Below are 16,354 nucleotides of genomic sequence, written 5' to 3' on the forward strand. Positions count from 1 at the left end.
AATAGAAGGCAAACGGTGACTTCGAAGAAAGAAGATCTTTTGGTTCAAAAATTGTTTCGGCTTGCCCATGATAGGGAGGAATTCCCAAGGACCATAAACGAGGTCTTCCCATGGTAGTCGCCTACGTCCGAATACGGATTAGGTATTAGAAGAAGAAGAACCTTAATATATTCTGGACATATCGATTTAAAAAAAGTGATTACAATTTGTGAATTAAGTCAAACAGAAATATTATTTTTGGAACTGATAAATGGACTTCCGCCACTTTCAAATATAACAGCTCATATGTATACCTTAAAATATAATGCTGTTTTAATTTTGCGGCAATACCTACCTACATATATATACATATACAAGCGTGAGCGTGAGCGTGATATCTCAAAAGATTTTAGATTTTATGTAAAGAAAACTCCATTTCAAGGAAAATAATATATATCGTTTTGTTGAAAAGAGTTTAAGGTTGAGCTGTTGCGGTGGAGCGAAATGGGATTTATGAAAACAACTTGTGCTAATAATATATAATATATTCCACGAAGAAAAGAAGGAAAAATTGTTGTCTAAAATTTTGTTTTCAGCGTTTGAAACGTGCTCACGCATAATTCGTATATTTCGAACACTTTGTATTTGTCTATTCGTGGGATAAATTTGTTTGAAAAGACGTTCCTACATAATGCAGGAGGCTTTCGCGACAGAATTGAATATTATAACACGGAATATGTACTATGTATGTATGTATGTATGTACGTGTATTGTGTATTTGTGCCATTGTTGTTTCAGACGAACTTCTCCGATAGTGATGCCATAAAATGAAATAAAATTAAAAGGGATACTAATCGTAAAAAATAATTTTATTACCATACGAATGTTAGACGACGCAACCATTTCGTTCAAACGACTGCCGAAATAACAGGGGTGGGGGAGGGAAGCAATAAGATTTAATTAAAACGACGTTTACGATAGGAGTAAAATTCAAATGCAATAAATAAAAACGAAAAGAGCACTAATTATATTTATGTTTGTATATTATAATATAAATATATAATAAATACGAAATTGCCGAATTTCATGTCGGCATAAATATCGTGTATGAATTTTGTTTTATTGCGGTCGCGTGCTGTGAATCATTTCTAATCTGAATATCTAAATATTATAAATGTATGCGTGGCGTATTTGCTATAAATTTTGGGAATACATGAATAATTTAACGATGTCCACCCCGCATTATTAAAGACTGTAATCGAGTCGGTATACGAGAACGTACGAGAGCAGAAACCTTGATTTGAAAAACACAATTGTTTCCACGTTGAAACACAGCCGAAGCGATAAAACGAACGAAAACAATGAAATATGCGTGCACGAACCGATAATAACACATTCACACTAGTACGAAAAAGGTGATTGTATCGAAATTATCGATAGTAAAAAGTACCGAGGCGAATTCGCGCAACGAGAATGAAAATCGTACGTACTATTTGCTAAAAACTGGGTCACTTCTTCGCGCATGAAACTTGTAAAAGTAAAAGTATAAAAATAAACTCATTGGAGGAAAGATTTTAGGGTTTTCAGAAAGCTGGACGTACCGCCGGCTGACATCGAAACCTATTACTTTACCTCATGAGGATTTCTTTCGAATTTTTCGTTTTACTTTGGCAACCGGATAGAGAAGCAATCTGCGAAAAGTGTTCAAATGTCGAACTAGTATTTCGCGATGTAAAACTTCATTTGTCGGCGTCGATACATTGGGTATATGTTTCGGACGTGAAATTTAGATGGACACATTCGAAAATCCCGAAGAGAATTCAAAGCTATATGTATAGAGAGATCTAAAAGCTTTAAGTAACAATCGATCTTCAAATAGTAGAAATTTTATAAAAAATCACAATGTATGCGGATATTAATTAGATTACAATTGAAAATTAAAATGAATGTACATATTATATACATATATATTAATTTTTATTTTTTTTACATAGATATATACCAGGAAGGCTTGACAGGAAGACCCCAATGCGCCTTCCTGGATAATTAATTACAAAAAATGCAGCATTTTTATTACATAAACCACTGTAATTCGAGAAGCTGAAGAACTCGAGTTTTCAGCATCTCGACTTTGATGATTTATAAAAATATCTCAAAAGTGTTTGTCAAATTTATCCATAGATGTGTCTATGATGATCTGTAAAATTGCTTATCGATGTTTATAATTAGCCAGGAAGGCGCATTGGGTTTTAATTGTTAGTCCTTCCCGGTATATGTATATATTCATATGTATAAAAAATACACCATTGTCTTTTAACTTGGCTTTGTGAAACAGCATTAGAATAGAATAGAATAGTTACGGGCACTACGAAGATTTATGGGATATTATTCAATACTACAGACAGACTGAAAATCATTAGGTATTATTGCTACTGGAGAGATAGTAAGCGACATTTTTAAATAAGAACGTATCTTCAAATATAGACGTATATGTATGTACTTCAACGCCAATAAAAAATCGGGTGCGTTGAAAACGAAAATCGGGGATCGTTGATTAGGTGTGACAGTCAAATTCGACGCGGTAATTAGCCAAGACGCAGCTGAAAATACGAGGGAGGGGGGTGGGATTTTCCGAGTGAATTTTCCACCGTCAGATTCTTCGAGAAGAGCAGATACGAAAGGCACACAGGTAGATAGATAGACGTCCTGGCTAGGGGGTGGGAGCGGAGAGTGTCGCGGCAAGTCGTGCGAGTTGACAAGTTAATTGTGCGGAAAACTGGCAACCGATACCCTCCGGTCGGCACTCACTTATTCCACTTGTGAAAAATGTGCCGGGGGAAAAAGAAAAGCGAGTTAGAAGATAATGGCGCGGGTACTGGCGAGAGCGAGACAGAACGGACCGACACTGCTAATGTCTCACTTCTGGAGATTCTGGTAATTTTTCAGATAATTTTTCAACTGAACAATGCTCGCTTAGATAGATTATTGATTACGTTCCATTAAGCGGTGGTTATTTACTATGTGCGACCTTTTTTCTGATACTCAACTTGAGCAAATGGCCTGAAGTAAAATGGCCTTTAACAAAAGGATATTTATTTCAAGATTTATTTATCAAAAAATATATACATGTCATGTCAATAAATGTCAATGTCAATAAACCATTAAAAATTATCAACGAAAGTTTAATTAATTTGTTATTAATTATTATAGACACATTTTATTTAATTTCATTCGTATTTTGACATATATTTTAAATTAATATGGTGTATATAAAAATTAATATATTAATTTAATTAAAAAATTTTATATACACATGTATATAAAAATTGTTTCAATCAATATAATTTTTTGGCACCCGCAACTTTATGAATTCTTTATATAGTAATATAAAAATCATATACATATAATTTAGTGAACATTACAGTTGTAAAATTAAATAACTATTATTTCATTTTGGGTTTTAATAGTGTTGTGAGGTATTTGATTGATTGTCCCTTGGAGATATTTTTAATTTTGACTAACTTTAAGGCAAGTGCCTTCAAAAGGAAACTATTATAAAACTATTGGACCTATAAATAATATAGAATACAAGTTAAAGCAAAAATATCATAATAAAGAAATACCATAAAGTAGCTTTTAAAAATATTTTTTTTTGTATAAAATAATCTACGTATGTACATATGTACATATATATATATACATGTTTATTATACTTTTTAATGGTATTTAATTAGAATATGGTATATAAGGCATTTACATGTTATCCAAGTGTACGTACATATGTAAGTATATGGTACAGCCCATGTGTACATTTCGAACGTTCTTGAGCATAATAGTTTGTTCATACACTAACCAATCTGGTCAGTTATAGTTAACGCAAAAGAATAAATTAACTAGTTTGCTAATGTGCAAATTATTGGGAAAAAGTTTAAGTATTCTCAATGGTTTGTCCCATCCTCTTTGTATATAGCATGTCTGTAATTAAAGCAACGATGTAATTTCATAGGATTTTCTTATTAAATACTTCACATTTTGACATTGCAAAGATTTTTGACAGCTCAAGAATTTTGACAGCTAAAAGTTTCATGCGATACCTGGTCAGTCTATTTGAAGATAGCTTTTGACTATCAGTACAATAGTTCGAGCGTGAACTAACTAGTATATTCATGAATGAATCAGACTGAACACTTGGACTGTAACTTACATATTTATATAAATATATACATACAGAAGTTTTTGTTTTTCAGATACATACTAAAATCAAAATTTGTGCGAGCAAATTTATGTTTACGTTTGAACATATTTTTATTTTTGTACCTGCGAAATAATTCAATATATAAATCATACGAATGGAAATTCGCACAGAATACATATAATTCCATAGAATCTCGCATTTGATAATGCACTTAACAATTCCTTTCATTATCTAACTTTTAACCACCGAGTTCCAATACGTTGAAATTGTTTTGCACGTTCACCCGCACACATACGCGCACTAAAGTTAGCGGTTTCGGTGCCCTGGTAAGTGGATAAACATAATTAAGTATTTGTTTGAGAATAATTTTCCTTTACGGGAAGACGCTCCAGCGTTCGCCGTCTGGCGGACTTGCGGTCCTGGGTCTGCCGGGAATAATGGGTTAAGAAAGTCAACAGAGCGGAGCAGCGAGCGCCTATTATATACCTCATGTGAAATAATAACGAGACCGTAGATAATCTGAATAATGGGTATTGGATTAACAATTTCTATGGCCAGATTTATTCAAGATCACACATGCCGATATCGGCGAAGGTTTGCCACCCTTTTCGCGTGAATTATTATTATTGGCCGCGGCCGTAATACGTCACGCGCCGAATCTAGAACAAGAAATTGGTACTACCACTGATGTACGCAATCAATTTATCAATGTTATACAACCGAACCGAACGATGCTTACATTAATTAGGTCATGGCACATGATACGCCATATATGTATGTACATACATATACTATAATGAAGACGCATCATTACTTTTATACTGTCTAGCTTTTTGCCACAGAGTCATACTTGAGGTGAAAATATTGATACAACACGTACATACATGTACATATACGAGTACATTTGTTTATATTTTATTTTATTTAAAAACAATTATATATAGCATTAAACTTGTATATATATAAATTTATAGATTATAAATTTCAAAATCATATTCAAATAATGGTGACGTAGTGGGTAGGATGGTTTTTGACAATTTTATGAAGTGTTTGAACAATGAAATCAAATCAATTGGCAAGCTCTGACAGGAAACGATCGACTTGAGGTTACAAATATCCAAGTCTTGACCAGCAGCACTACAGATAATACTCGCAATAAATTCTTTTCAATCGAGATCAATCCACAAGATCAAACCCACCAAAATTTCGGTGATAAGTATTGACGCAAAAACCAAGCTATGCTGCTGGTTTTAATTTAATTAAATTTAATGTTGAAAATTGTAAAAAATTAAAAAGTGGATTTTTTTTAGAAAATTTTGTACATATGAGGGACCTTTGGATTCCGGGCTCGGATTCCTTCCAAAAGCCCTGAAAAATGTTTTAATAGTATCGTGAGACCAAATTTGGTAATTATAAATTGAAAACTGTAGATTTGCAAATCGGAAACAAACAAGCGAATATTCAACTCAATAAAAGTAGGTATCAAATAGCTCACCACTGATCCATGTACATGGCAAAAATTGGTAAAAATTTATGTTCTTTCAAACGAGTAAAAAATCATAGCAAGTTTTGTTGCTATATTCGAATGAAATGAATTGTAATTGCACGCCTTTTTACTTAATGCTAAGTCTGAATTTTTTGAATGATTTTGTAAATTTAATATTATATAATCAATTTAAAGTCGAAATTTATGAAAAAGCAAATATATTTCTTGGGGCACCGTTTAAATTTTTAAACATCTATGGTAAATACATTTTCATAGGTTGTGTATTTACAGTAAAATTTTCATCAGAAACGTGAGCACGTCTGAATGCACCTGCGATTCGTTGAATCCTGAACATTATCTATTGTGAATTTGCGAAAGCTCACGTATTCAACCACGACGACAACGAAAATAAAAATACAACATAAACAATAACAGGCATGTGATAAACTCTTCGCAATACGTGACCGATGACATGATAAAACGAAAATTAAAAGTGAACAAATCATTGATTCACCCGTTCAATAGCATAACGCTTTAAGCAACGATAACTGGAGACAAAGCTGTCCATTTCTCTTTTGAGCAATTATCAATTAAATATTTTCAGAGGAAGAAATGAAAATCCACTGAAAGAACACGACCGATAAGAGTGCACGAAGAGCAGTCAAGAGTGCATGAAGAGCAAGAAAAGCAAAGAATTTACACATTATCTTCGTAAAAGGTGATGCTAAAGAAGTCTATAAAAACATTGTCAAAAAATCTGATATTAAAACCTTGGCCAGTAGAAAACGTTCGCTAGACGTTCAATAATTGAAAAAAGTCGTATAATGAAACGAGTCGACTTGGATATGTAGTCTAGCAATAAGGCGGATGCGAACGTTTATGGCCGGGATATATACCGCATAAAAGTAGTCATAAATCGGAAGTCACGGGTCAAAAATTACACATGGAACCTTTGATCTCGGTTTTCCAGAGGATCGCCACATATATTATTCAACAAGGTTTTCACCGTCGCCGCTGCTAGCCAACTTTGCGCTCTGAATTATGCAAATACTCCGATAAAAAAAAAAACAGAGAAAAGAAGCACATTCGTTTGAGGGGAGGAGATGGAGGGGGGAGGAGGTGCGGAAAAAAGGTGTTTTATGCATTAAAATGTTTTGCATGACGCACGTGTCGAGCCGCGCAAACAACAGTTTGGAAAACAATGTCCTCAAGTGCACTTCAAGTAGAAGTCAATAAGAAGTTCAACCAGCGAATTGAGAGGCTGCTTGAACACCGATCTTAATACGATTTTGGCGATCGATGCCAGTGAGGTTCATTTGAAACGAAATTGTATAATGACGAGCTCACTTTTACGTCTCACTTCAAAGATGGAATATAAAAATCGGAACGTGCACATAGTACGCGAATTTTCAAATTTGGACACGATCCAAACTCGTATTTTACTTTTACGATTGCGAAAAAGTACCATTTTTAAAAACTTCATTTATTTATCTTATATACGTTTGCCTATTTTCATATGAGGAATACATGCGTTTTTTTTAAATTAATATTATATGCCTGAGACAGTCTGGATTACACAAACTTTTCGATACCAATACACAATAACTTTTCTTTAGGTTTTCGTAACGTATTACACAGCGTAGTGCACCGGTATAGCGATTGCATACCAGTAGATAGGTCATAGGTTCAAGTTCCGGACAAACACGATGCTGGCGAGGTCTTGTGATTATTGAAACACAGATCGACCGTCTCGAAATTAAGAAAATTTATTCTACATTCTGTTTCATGATCACGAATTTTATGTATAAAATGAAATAGAAAAATTATATATGAAACCATAATATAAATAAAGTAGTTAAACTAGTTAAAAACTGCTGTGCTAAATAAAAATGATCTGAAAGATTTGTGTATATTAAATTATTACATGTATTAAAATTGCAACGCACGTATTAATGTTACTACATATACAGAGCGTATCTTTTTGCAAGAGCTAATGTTTACTAGTAGAGAGGTCGTGGATTGAAGTTCCGGACATATACTCTTGTGACTATAAAAACACAGATCGACCATCTCCTGTTAGAATTTTCCAATTTTTTTCTAGCTTAATTGTTGTGACGAATCCCCCAGTTTCCGCAAATTTGACCTCTATCATCTTGAATTTGTTGATTCTTATACATAAATACGCTACCTACATAAATCAGTATCAATAAATACCCTATAAATTAGTATCCTCCCCCCCCCAGTTTTTCGTAAATTCGAGTTATTAGCATCTCGAATTTGTTGAATTTTAAAAATGCTACCCACACAAAGTATTTCTCGCAAATTTGATGTGTATTAAAATTTTGTTGATTGTTCATAGATGTCACTACTGTATTCTATGTACTTCCATGTTTGAAAAATAAATTAATTAATCTAACCATATATCCTGTCATGCAGCATATGATGTATGTTTATACAAAAACAATAAAATAAAATAGCATTATCCATGATTTTTTTTTGGAAATTTAAAATAAATTCCTTTCGATAAAAATACAATTTTTGAATAGAGTTTTTGGTCTATTTGGAGTGAATTTTCGAAAGTGGCAATGTAGGATTTAATCAATTGTGAGGGGCGTAGCAGTCTCGAGCGTCTGTCTATGTATCTATCTCCCGAAGTACATAAGTGTGTGAATATACCGTAGTGTCGTCGACACCGGGGGTGTAGCCTTATCAAATTACGATAATAGCGTTTCGTGGCGCGGAAAATTCGCGGCTCACGTGAATCTGGCTGCCGACGTGATGATGCAGGTGCCGGCGACCGGAAAATAGACACGTGTGTGTACATATGTATGTATGTGTATACATATACATATATATACAGTAAGGAAATGCGAATCGTGCGACACACACTTTGAGTGACGCTGGGACATACGAGAGAATTTCCACCTTCCCCTTCGCTTTTATACACATGCATAGTAGGCAACACCGCAAATTGCACATATTAACTGTCTACGCTTAAAGTTGGGCGTATTAAATTTTGTTTTAAATACCTCTAATTGCATCGTTTTCAGCGGTGGGTAGTTCTCAGTACGTACCTGCAAAAAAATAAAGAAATTCGTCAATTTGAATGTTTGTAAATAATGTAATTAATATAATAATACGATGCAGTTGAAACTAATATGGATAATGGTTGCTTGAACTGACACACTTCAGCTTTATTTTTTGTGTGCGAAAAATATACATATATTATAAATATACATACTACAATATAAACACTTTGTGTAATTTCAAAACGATTCGAGTATAACAGTAATAGTTTTGAAAATTTAGTCCGGTGCAATTGAACAAATACAGTGCATACATAATTTGTTCATATATGTTTGTGCATATTAAAAATTATCAACTACGTTACACTAGTTCGTATATACATACATACATATGTATATGTAGATTTACATAATGGTCCTTAATGAAACTAATGTATTACGTACATACATATGTATATAACAATATAACAGTAAGTTTAAAACTTTATGAATATACACATGTACATATGTATGTATGTATGTTTAACTATTAATACATATACATAAATCAAGTATTTTGAATTTAATATCTACCTGTTCTTACTTAAAATGTTACTTAAAAATATTATGATATTTGAGATACTACAAAAATATGATACATCAAAGTATATATATTTTTCTCGAAAAAGATAAATTTCACTTTCGTGTTCGTTTGTATAGATTTTTAATATGAATAGACATATGAGCCGTAATATTTGATGTTTGTATTGCTGTTTGACTTCATTCATAAAATGTTATCACTTCTTTTAATTCGATATGTCAGTATTTTTAAATATTATAAAACGTAAAACATTATATTGAATGTTTTGCGAGATATTTCTCGAAATGAAGAAATGAGGATTTACGCCAATCTCAAATATGACAGCTCATGTATATATATATATATATATATATATATATATATATATATATATACTCATATGTACATATGTACATTCGTATCAGGGTTTGGAATTTTAGCATACAAAAGTTAAATTTATTTTTTATCATATACACTGAATTCAATGTGCATTTCAGATGAGCAGATATCAAGTCTTTCAAAATTGTAAAAGAAGAAAATATATCTATATATGTATAATGCTTTGAATCGACATATGGGGGTTTTTAGGTATTGCTTCTGTAATACATCAGTCTTTCACAGACAAACGAGGATACGAGCATTCTTTCGGGGATGCTCGCATGGTCGGAAAAGAATGTCTAATGAAAGAGAGATGTTGGGGATGGTGGGGTGAATCGCGCTCTTTTTGTTATCGTCGTGTTTTAACACAGGAGAAAAAGATTTTACGTGAGCGAATAAATTCGAGATCAAAATAAAAATTTGCATATTTTTCAATCGTTCACAACTTGCACAAGATTTTACATATGTATGTAGCAGGTACGACGAGATTTTAGACGAGATGTTTTTCGATCGCAACTTAAACAATTGTTTGTGTGCTATGAAACGAATATATGTTATCGCGAGGATTATTTACTTATATTATTATATTATATTTGACGGCGTTCGGACATTGCACGGTAACAAACGGTGCACGACAACTGTACAAAAGGGGTAAAAGTATGTGAAAGCAAGAAGAAAGGTATGCGAGATGAAAAGGAAGAGGGAATTGTTTGCTTGTTGCGAGAAGTTCGAAGCACAAAAGCGCCTAGGATGAATGCAACGCTTTTATTAGCCAACGCGAGGGAAGGGGGAGGGCAGTTGAAAATATTTGAGATTTACTGGAAAGCAGAGGTGCTCCAGGCACGCGATACGCTTATAATAATACGATTTAAATCTTGATATTTTTCTAAAAGATTCAATTTAAACATTCTTTCGAATAGTTTTCAGTTTCATTATTACTTTCATTATCTAAAGCAACAGACGAAAATTATGTACTATAATAAGTTGAGTCTCTGCTTCAGTAATGAATTATTACATTATATTTTATAACAATACGAATAAAAATGACTCTGATACAGATATTGCTGTTTTGACCTTTTTGAAAACCTCTGTCCTATGCCTCCATTGAATGGAGAGCAGAGATATCGCAGATTCGTCCATCTAATACAGTTGCCACTGTACATCGCTGAAAAAAGCAATTACCCCGTCCGAGCGAAAGGATACGTATTCAACCGAATCAAACGTTTTAATTAAAAAGCACTCCTGTACTATAAAGTATTATTGCTGGAGAAGCTTTTCAGAGCCTCGTTCAACAGACTGTATGTACATATGTACATGTATTTAAATCAAAGACATATTACAGCTGAAAGGCACAGTTGAACATTTATTCAGTCATTATTTGGTTAAAAAAATATATATATATATATATATACATATATATTTTTTGTATTTATTAGAAATAAAAAATGGACAAACGATTGTGTGACTTTAGAAATAAAATTTTTGTCAAAAATTTCAAAAACATTTTTTTTCAGTGAAGTACATAGTAAGGCACTGTAGTGTATCAGTATGTATGTAATCGTATATAAGAAAAAATATGTAAGCTTTCAATGCGATATCGTTTAATTCAAATAAAACCTTTAGATTTTCAATTAAATTTATGTTGAGGAGCTTTATTTCTTTGTGAGCTTTATACGCTGAGGAGATTTGAAGAGAAGAGCGAAAGGTAAGACTAAAAAATGCCATGAATTCACATGTATGTATACGTAGTAAGCGGGAAAGACGGGGGAGGTTGCTCCTCGCTTACTTTGCAACAATTATTAAGAGGCTTTATGGTTCTTTGATGTTCGCACAGTCTAGAAGTCTCAATTAGGAGGCTCTCTACTTCAGAAGCTTCCGCACATACCGAAGCGTCAATCGAACGTTCGAATAGAATTTGTTTTCAAAAAAAAGAAAACCAGCAAAAAAGTGGGGCTTTTCCTCAAAGTATAAGGGTTGTAAACACCCGGGTGTTTTGATTGAGACGTGTTTTGGATTTTAGTGTCGACAGACGCAGTGCAATACAACTTGAGACCTCTCTCGGATAGAATGCCGTTTGACATCTGAAAAAGATGGGGAGGGAAAATTTAATCCAATAAAATTTCTCCAAAGACGTCAAGCATATCGTACATACGAATATACAATTTCATAGGAAACAAATCTATTCTTTATATTAAAAAAAATATAAAAATTTCGTACAAATTATATATTCAAGTACATACATAAGTACGTAAATTTTATTTATTTATTTATTTTATACAGGTATGCACCTATTTTTTTACTAACACGATATCTATTGTCATCATTGTACGTAAGTATTATTCAAAACCAATTAATTACAAACATCGATCATGAAATATTAGAATCGAAACCTGACCACACCATCGAAACTGATAACCACTGATATGTTGCTGGTTAAACGACAAAATATAGTACATGTATACATTTATTTTTATTGAAGAGTAAGAGTAAATTTAAGAGTAAATTATATGTACAAAATGAAAAACAATCAACAGTCGGGCGAATGAAAGTCTTAAAAACCTATCAAAATCCTTCTACATATATAGCTTTGTTGTCTTAAGTTGAAAATTTTAGATTGTATAGCAGAAAAAATAATCTTATATATGTATGTATGTACATGGAATAATATCCTATTTTCAGAATTGTGATAAAATTGGAATTTACTATTCAAGTAAAAGAAAATATGGCTACATACATAAAAATATGGAACAAAAACATGTACTAGAAATTTATCAAAGTTATCAAAATAACGCATCAAGTTTAAAAAAAGTTATCATGATATTTTTATACAGTAAATAAGTTTAGACTTTTTTCACGTATATATATCAAACATATTTGTCAATTTTTCCAGAAAAAAAAATGATCCAACTGGGATACTATGACAAATCTTCGATTGTACATAACGAGGACTTTCGCCATCGAACAAAAATTTTTACTATACACACACATGTGATGAATAAGTTGGGTAAAGTTTACGGGACAAACGGTTCTGTCCTTAATTCGAAAATGGTGTCGGTAAACCACCGCGTGCGTGAACAAACCATATCAAACTTTGCCCGAGTAAAACCGCACGTATGTTTCCGGAAGCGAAAATGCCGCAACTTAAATGACGTTAAATATCAATTACGTTGACAAGCATTAAAACCAAAGGAAGACCTTTAGAAGACCCGAAACCGAAGGGAAAGACACGTCCGGAAAGAGAGAGAGAGAGTAATCCTCAAATTCAATGTAAATAATTAAAATTGTGCTAAAACCATGTAAACGAAACATATTTATATCGATATCGATAGAAAGAACAGGGAGGCAGATATTATATAAGGATACGATTTAACGGTGCAATTGAAAAATTAACTTTGCTCCTTAGAACGAATGATCTGTGCATTAAATAAATATATTTCTGTTAAATAAAAAACGTTACATTGAGCAATATTTTATTTGTAATATGGAACAAAATTTTTCGATCACCCAACAATTAAAAAGTACGCAGTTAAAAGTAGAATTGATAAGCTCTCATGATTTCAACTACAGCAAATTTGCAGTTTAATTTACAAATTCTTAACTGGTGAATTATTGAGACTAAACACCTATTATACAAAGTGGGCCAACTTGCACGGTTGTCGGTTGATATGTTCCCGATTGATATGTGCAAGAATTTTAATGCTCAGCGTTAATGCGCATTTCATTAATTTTAAGTTGCTTTATATTTTTTTCTCTTGTGAAAGTAACTTATCAAATGTCCGCATTTGATATTAAAATGCTGGCTTAAACCATGGATTTGAAATCTTCTAAACGATCAAGGATTTTTATTATTTTTTATTTATTTATTAGAAGTTTTTAGTCTTCTTGCTGTATTGAAGGAAAATAAGACTTTTTATTATTTTTTGGTTTTATAATCTAATTATATTTTTTTCTATTGCTGTTTTTTTCATATATAAGAAATTATTTTTAAATTGTAAATATATATATGTATTTTTAATTGATATAATATTATTTTTAATTCACAACACTTTTATGAAATGCTTACGATAAATGGGTATTATTTTTCTAAAAATTGTGTACATATACATTATATAATTTTTATATTGAAAGTCAACATTAATTTCGTGTACATTGACACTGAGTCATAACGTTTTGATCCTGATGTATGAGAAAACTAGGTTGTTTACATGATAACGTGTGTCTGAAATCGACCATATAATCACTCCTGGTTTAGGTAATAATTCGAGAACATTATGTCAAATATACAACCGGCTCAATCTAATTGAACGTGAAATTACACAGGGAGAATCGCATTAAAAGAAAATGCCTACATAAAGCAAGTCAGTTGTATTTCGGCTGTGGGTGTGTGAGGGGGGAGTAAAAAGGTCTTTTTCTCTCTCGTATGTCCTGCGCCCATTTATTAGAGGTGAACGATGTGCACGAAGTATTTTAACAAATTCCTTCAAGTCTCCGTAAAATATGGCGACGACATTCGTATAAGCTTCGGACTATGGCCGATGGTAAGGGGACGAAATAAAATAAAAAAGTCGGCGGGAAACTTGAACAATTTTTCAGGAAAACTGTCAGTGCTTCAAAGTTTTTCGCCAGTAGTATGGCGTTCGCGTCGGTTGAGCTACAACAAGGTGACTTTCAACTTTCCAGTTTTAAAAACAAGCGATTCGATACATCGCTAAACTTTTATCATGATAATTCAAACTCCGTCTAAACGCAAACTACCGATATAATATTCGATCCACAGTTCAAAATAATAGTGCAATAAAACGGAATGGCTTAATTCAAACGACGGAGGGGAGGATTTCTAGGGGGTTGTAACTGAACGTTGGCGGTGCAATCATCGAATCATACGATCCATTGGTCAGAAGCTGGTGTTGCCTGTGCGAAGCGAATTTATTCTACCTGGCAATAATCGAACGTCGCTCAAAGCGAACCGGAATGGCAGCGAAAGAGATGTCAACGCAAAAAAAAAACACACACAAAAAAACCAACACGAATTCTTTTTATCGCTCGGATCAAAGTAAAAATTAAAAAAAAAACACACACACACAGTGGTCAAAAATGTGTGAAATATAATAAATTAATTTATGTATTTCCATAAATATGAGTTATTTGTTATAGTTTATAGCAGAAGTCACATTTTGTATATGTTTTTAGTACAATACATTTGTGTATATATTTTTTGTTTATTTATTTTTTACTACAACTTAAACCCCATTTTTTTTTAATAACAAGTAAGTATGTACTATCAATTCTAAACATTTTGAAAATACAATTATATATATTTTTATACAATATCATAGACACATAATAAACAAATCCATGGGGAATAGGTTGCCAATTTGGTGGAACCGTTTCAACAATGAAATAATGTAGATAAAAGGCAGCCTCTGATACGAAACGATCGACCTGTAGTCATATATGTACATATGTATATTCGAGGTCTGGCCAGCAACACCAAGCCAGGGATTGAACCCATGAACCCTCAGTAGAAAGCATAACACTTTGTTGCTGGCTAATATTCTGTGAGTCAAGAAAAATGAAAAACTTGAGAGAGTTGCTCGGAAAAGCTGCCTGTCGTAATATCTTTCGTCTTATTCAAAAATTCGTAATATCGTAATGTACATATGCGTCTTATTCAAAAATGATAGATACGCATAAAATTGAGATATTATTTTTTTATGAATGTAATGTATCAAACTGTTATTATCATTATTGTGTTGAAATATAATGCAATTTGTGTCGAGCGAAATTGCAAAGCGTGCATCGGGATGAAAAATTAATATCGGAAAAATCGTAAAACGGCACAAGCCAAGCGAGCAATGCATACTAGGGGTTGGTTGGTAAATTAATATACACCACGAAGATAGTATGCAGTAAAATTTGCTTTACGGTCCAAAACTGCGGCGCCGAACATAAAAATATTATACCAAGAACTGGTCGTAGAAATAATAAGTAAAAAAAAAAGAATGCCCCAGAGAGCCGTAAAAGATTTAAAATTATTACTAAGCAAGCGGAAAAACTTGAACAAAGAAGTCTGTCGAGAGACGTTCAACTATGTAACTGCTTCAGTTGCTTTCGACTGAAACCGATTGAATTAGAATAATTGAAAAAAATACACGGTCATACGTCTTTAAAGCGTGAAAACATGTACATATGTAAGTGAACAGTTACAACTAAATGATGCTTTTATTTCAGGAATAAATATACATACATAGATATTGAAACGTTTGCCGTATACACATTTGCTTGCTAGACAATGGGCATTTTGGGATCTGTATTTAATGGGAAATCGATTTCGAAGCCTCATTGTTGGGAAAGCCTCAACAATAACGGCAAGGGTGCCAAGTAATTAATAAGCTTTCGGCTTCAAACTTCACCATCTATCCCCTCAATTCGACCGATCAGTGGCGAAAGACCTTCCACTGGCGAAAGTTATCGATTTGAACACACCTTCTCCACAGATTATAACGTGTAAATTGTACTCAGGTAGACAAAAAAAAAACACACACACGCTAAGAATTTCCACCAATTTTCCCCATAATCTATTCTAACACAATATAACTGATGCACTAGAAGTACATTTTTATTAATTTTTATTTTATTCAATTAATCATGTACATTGGTCTTACAGATTGCTCCAATTACAGTGTACTATACAGATCAAGAAACACACAAAATTATATATTAACACATAA

General features: G+C 32.7%; 1 protein-coding gene across 1 annotated transcript in view; it reads right to left on the reverse strand.

Annotated features, from left to right (window-relative positions):
* Nucleotides 1–16,354, reverse strand: part of cpo (RNA-binding protein) — a 312,823-nt gene that overhangs the window by 49,288 nt on the left and 247,181 nt on the right. The window contains exon 3 of the mRNA XM_077437370.1: nt 8,690–8,734. Coding sequence (XP_077293496.1) covers nt 8,690–8,734 — 45 coding nt within the window. The remainder of the gene's footprint in view (nt 1–8,689; nt 8,735–16,354) is intronic.

This window comes from Arctopsyche grandis, chromosome 9 (assembly GCF_051622035.1).
Source record: "Arctopsyche grandis isolate Sample6627 chromosome 9, ASM5162203v2, whole genome shotgun sequence".
NCBI classification, from domain to species: domain Eukaryota; kingdom Metazoa; phylum Arthropoda; class Insecta; order Trichoptera; family Hydropsychidae; genus Arctopsyche; species Arctopsyche grandis.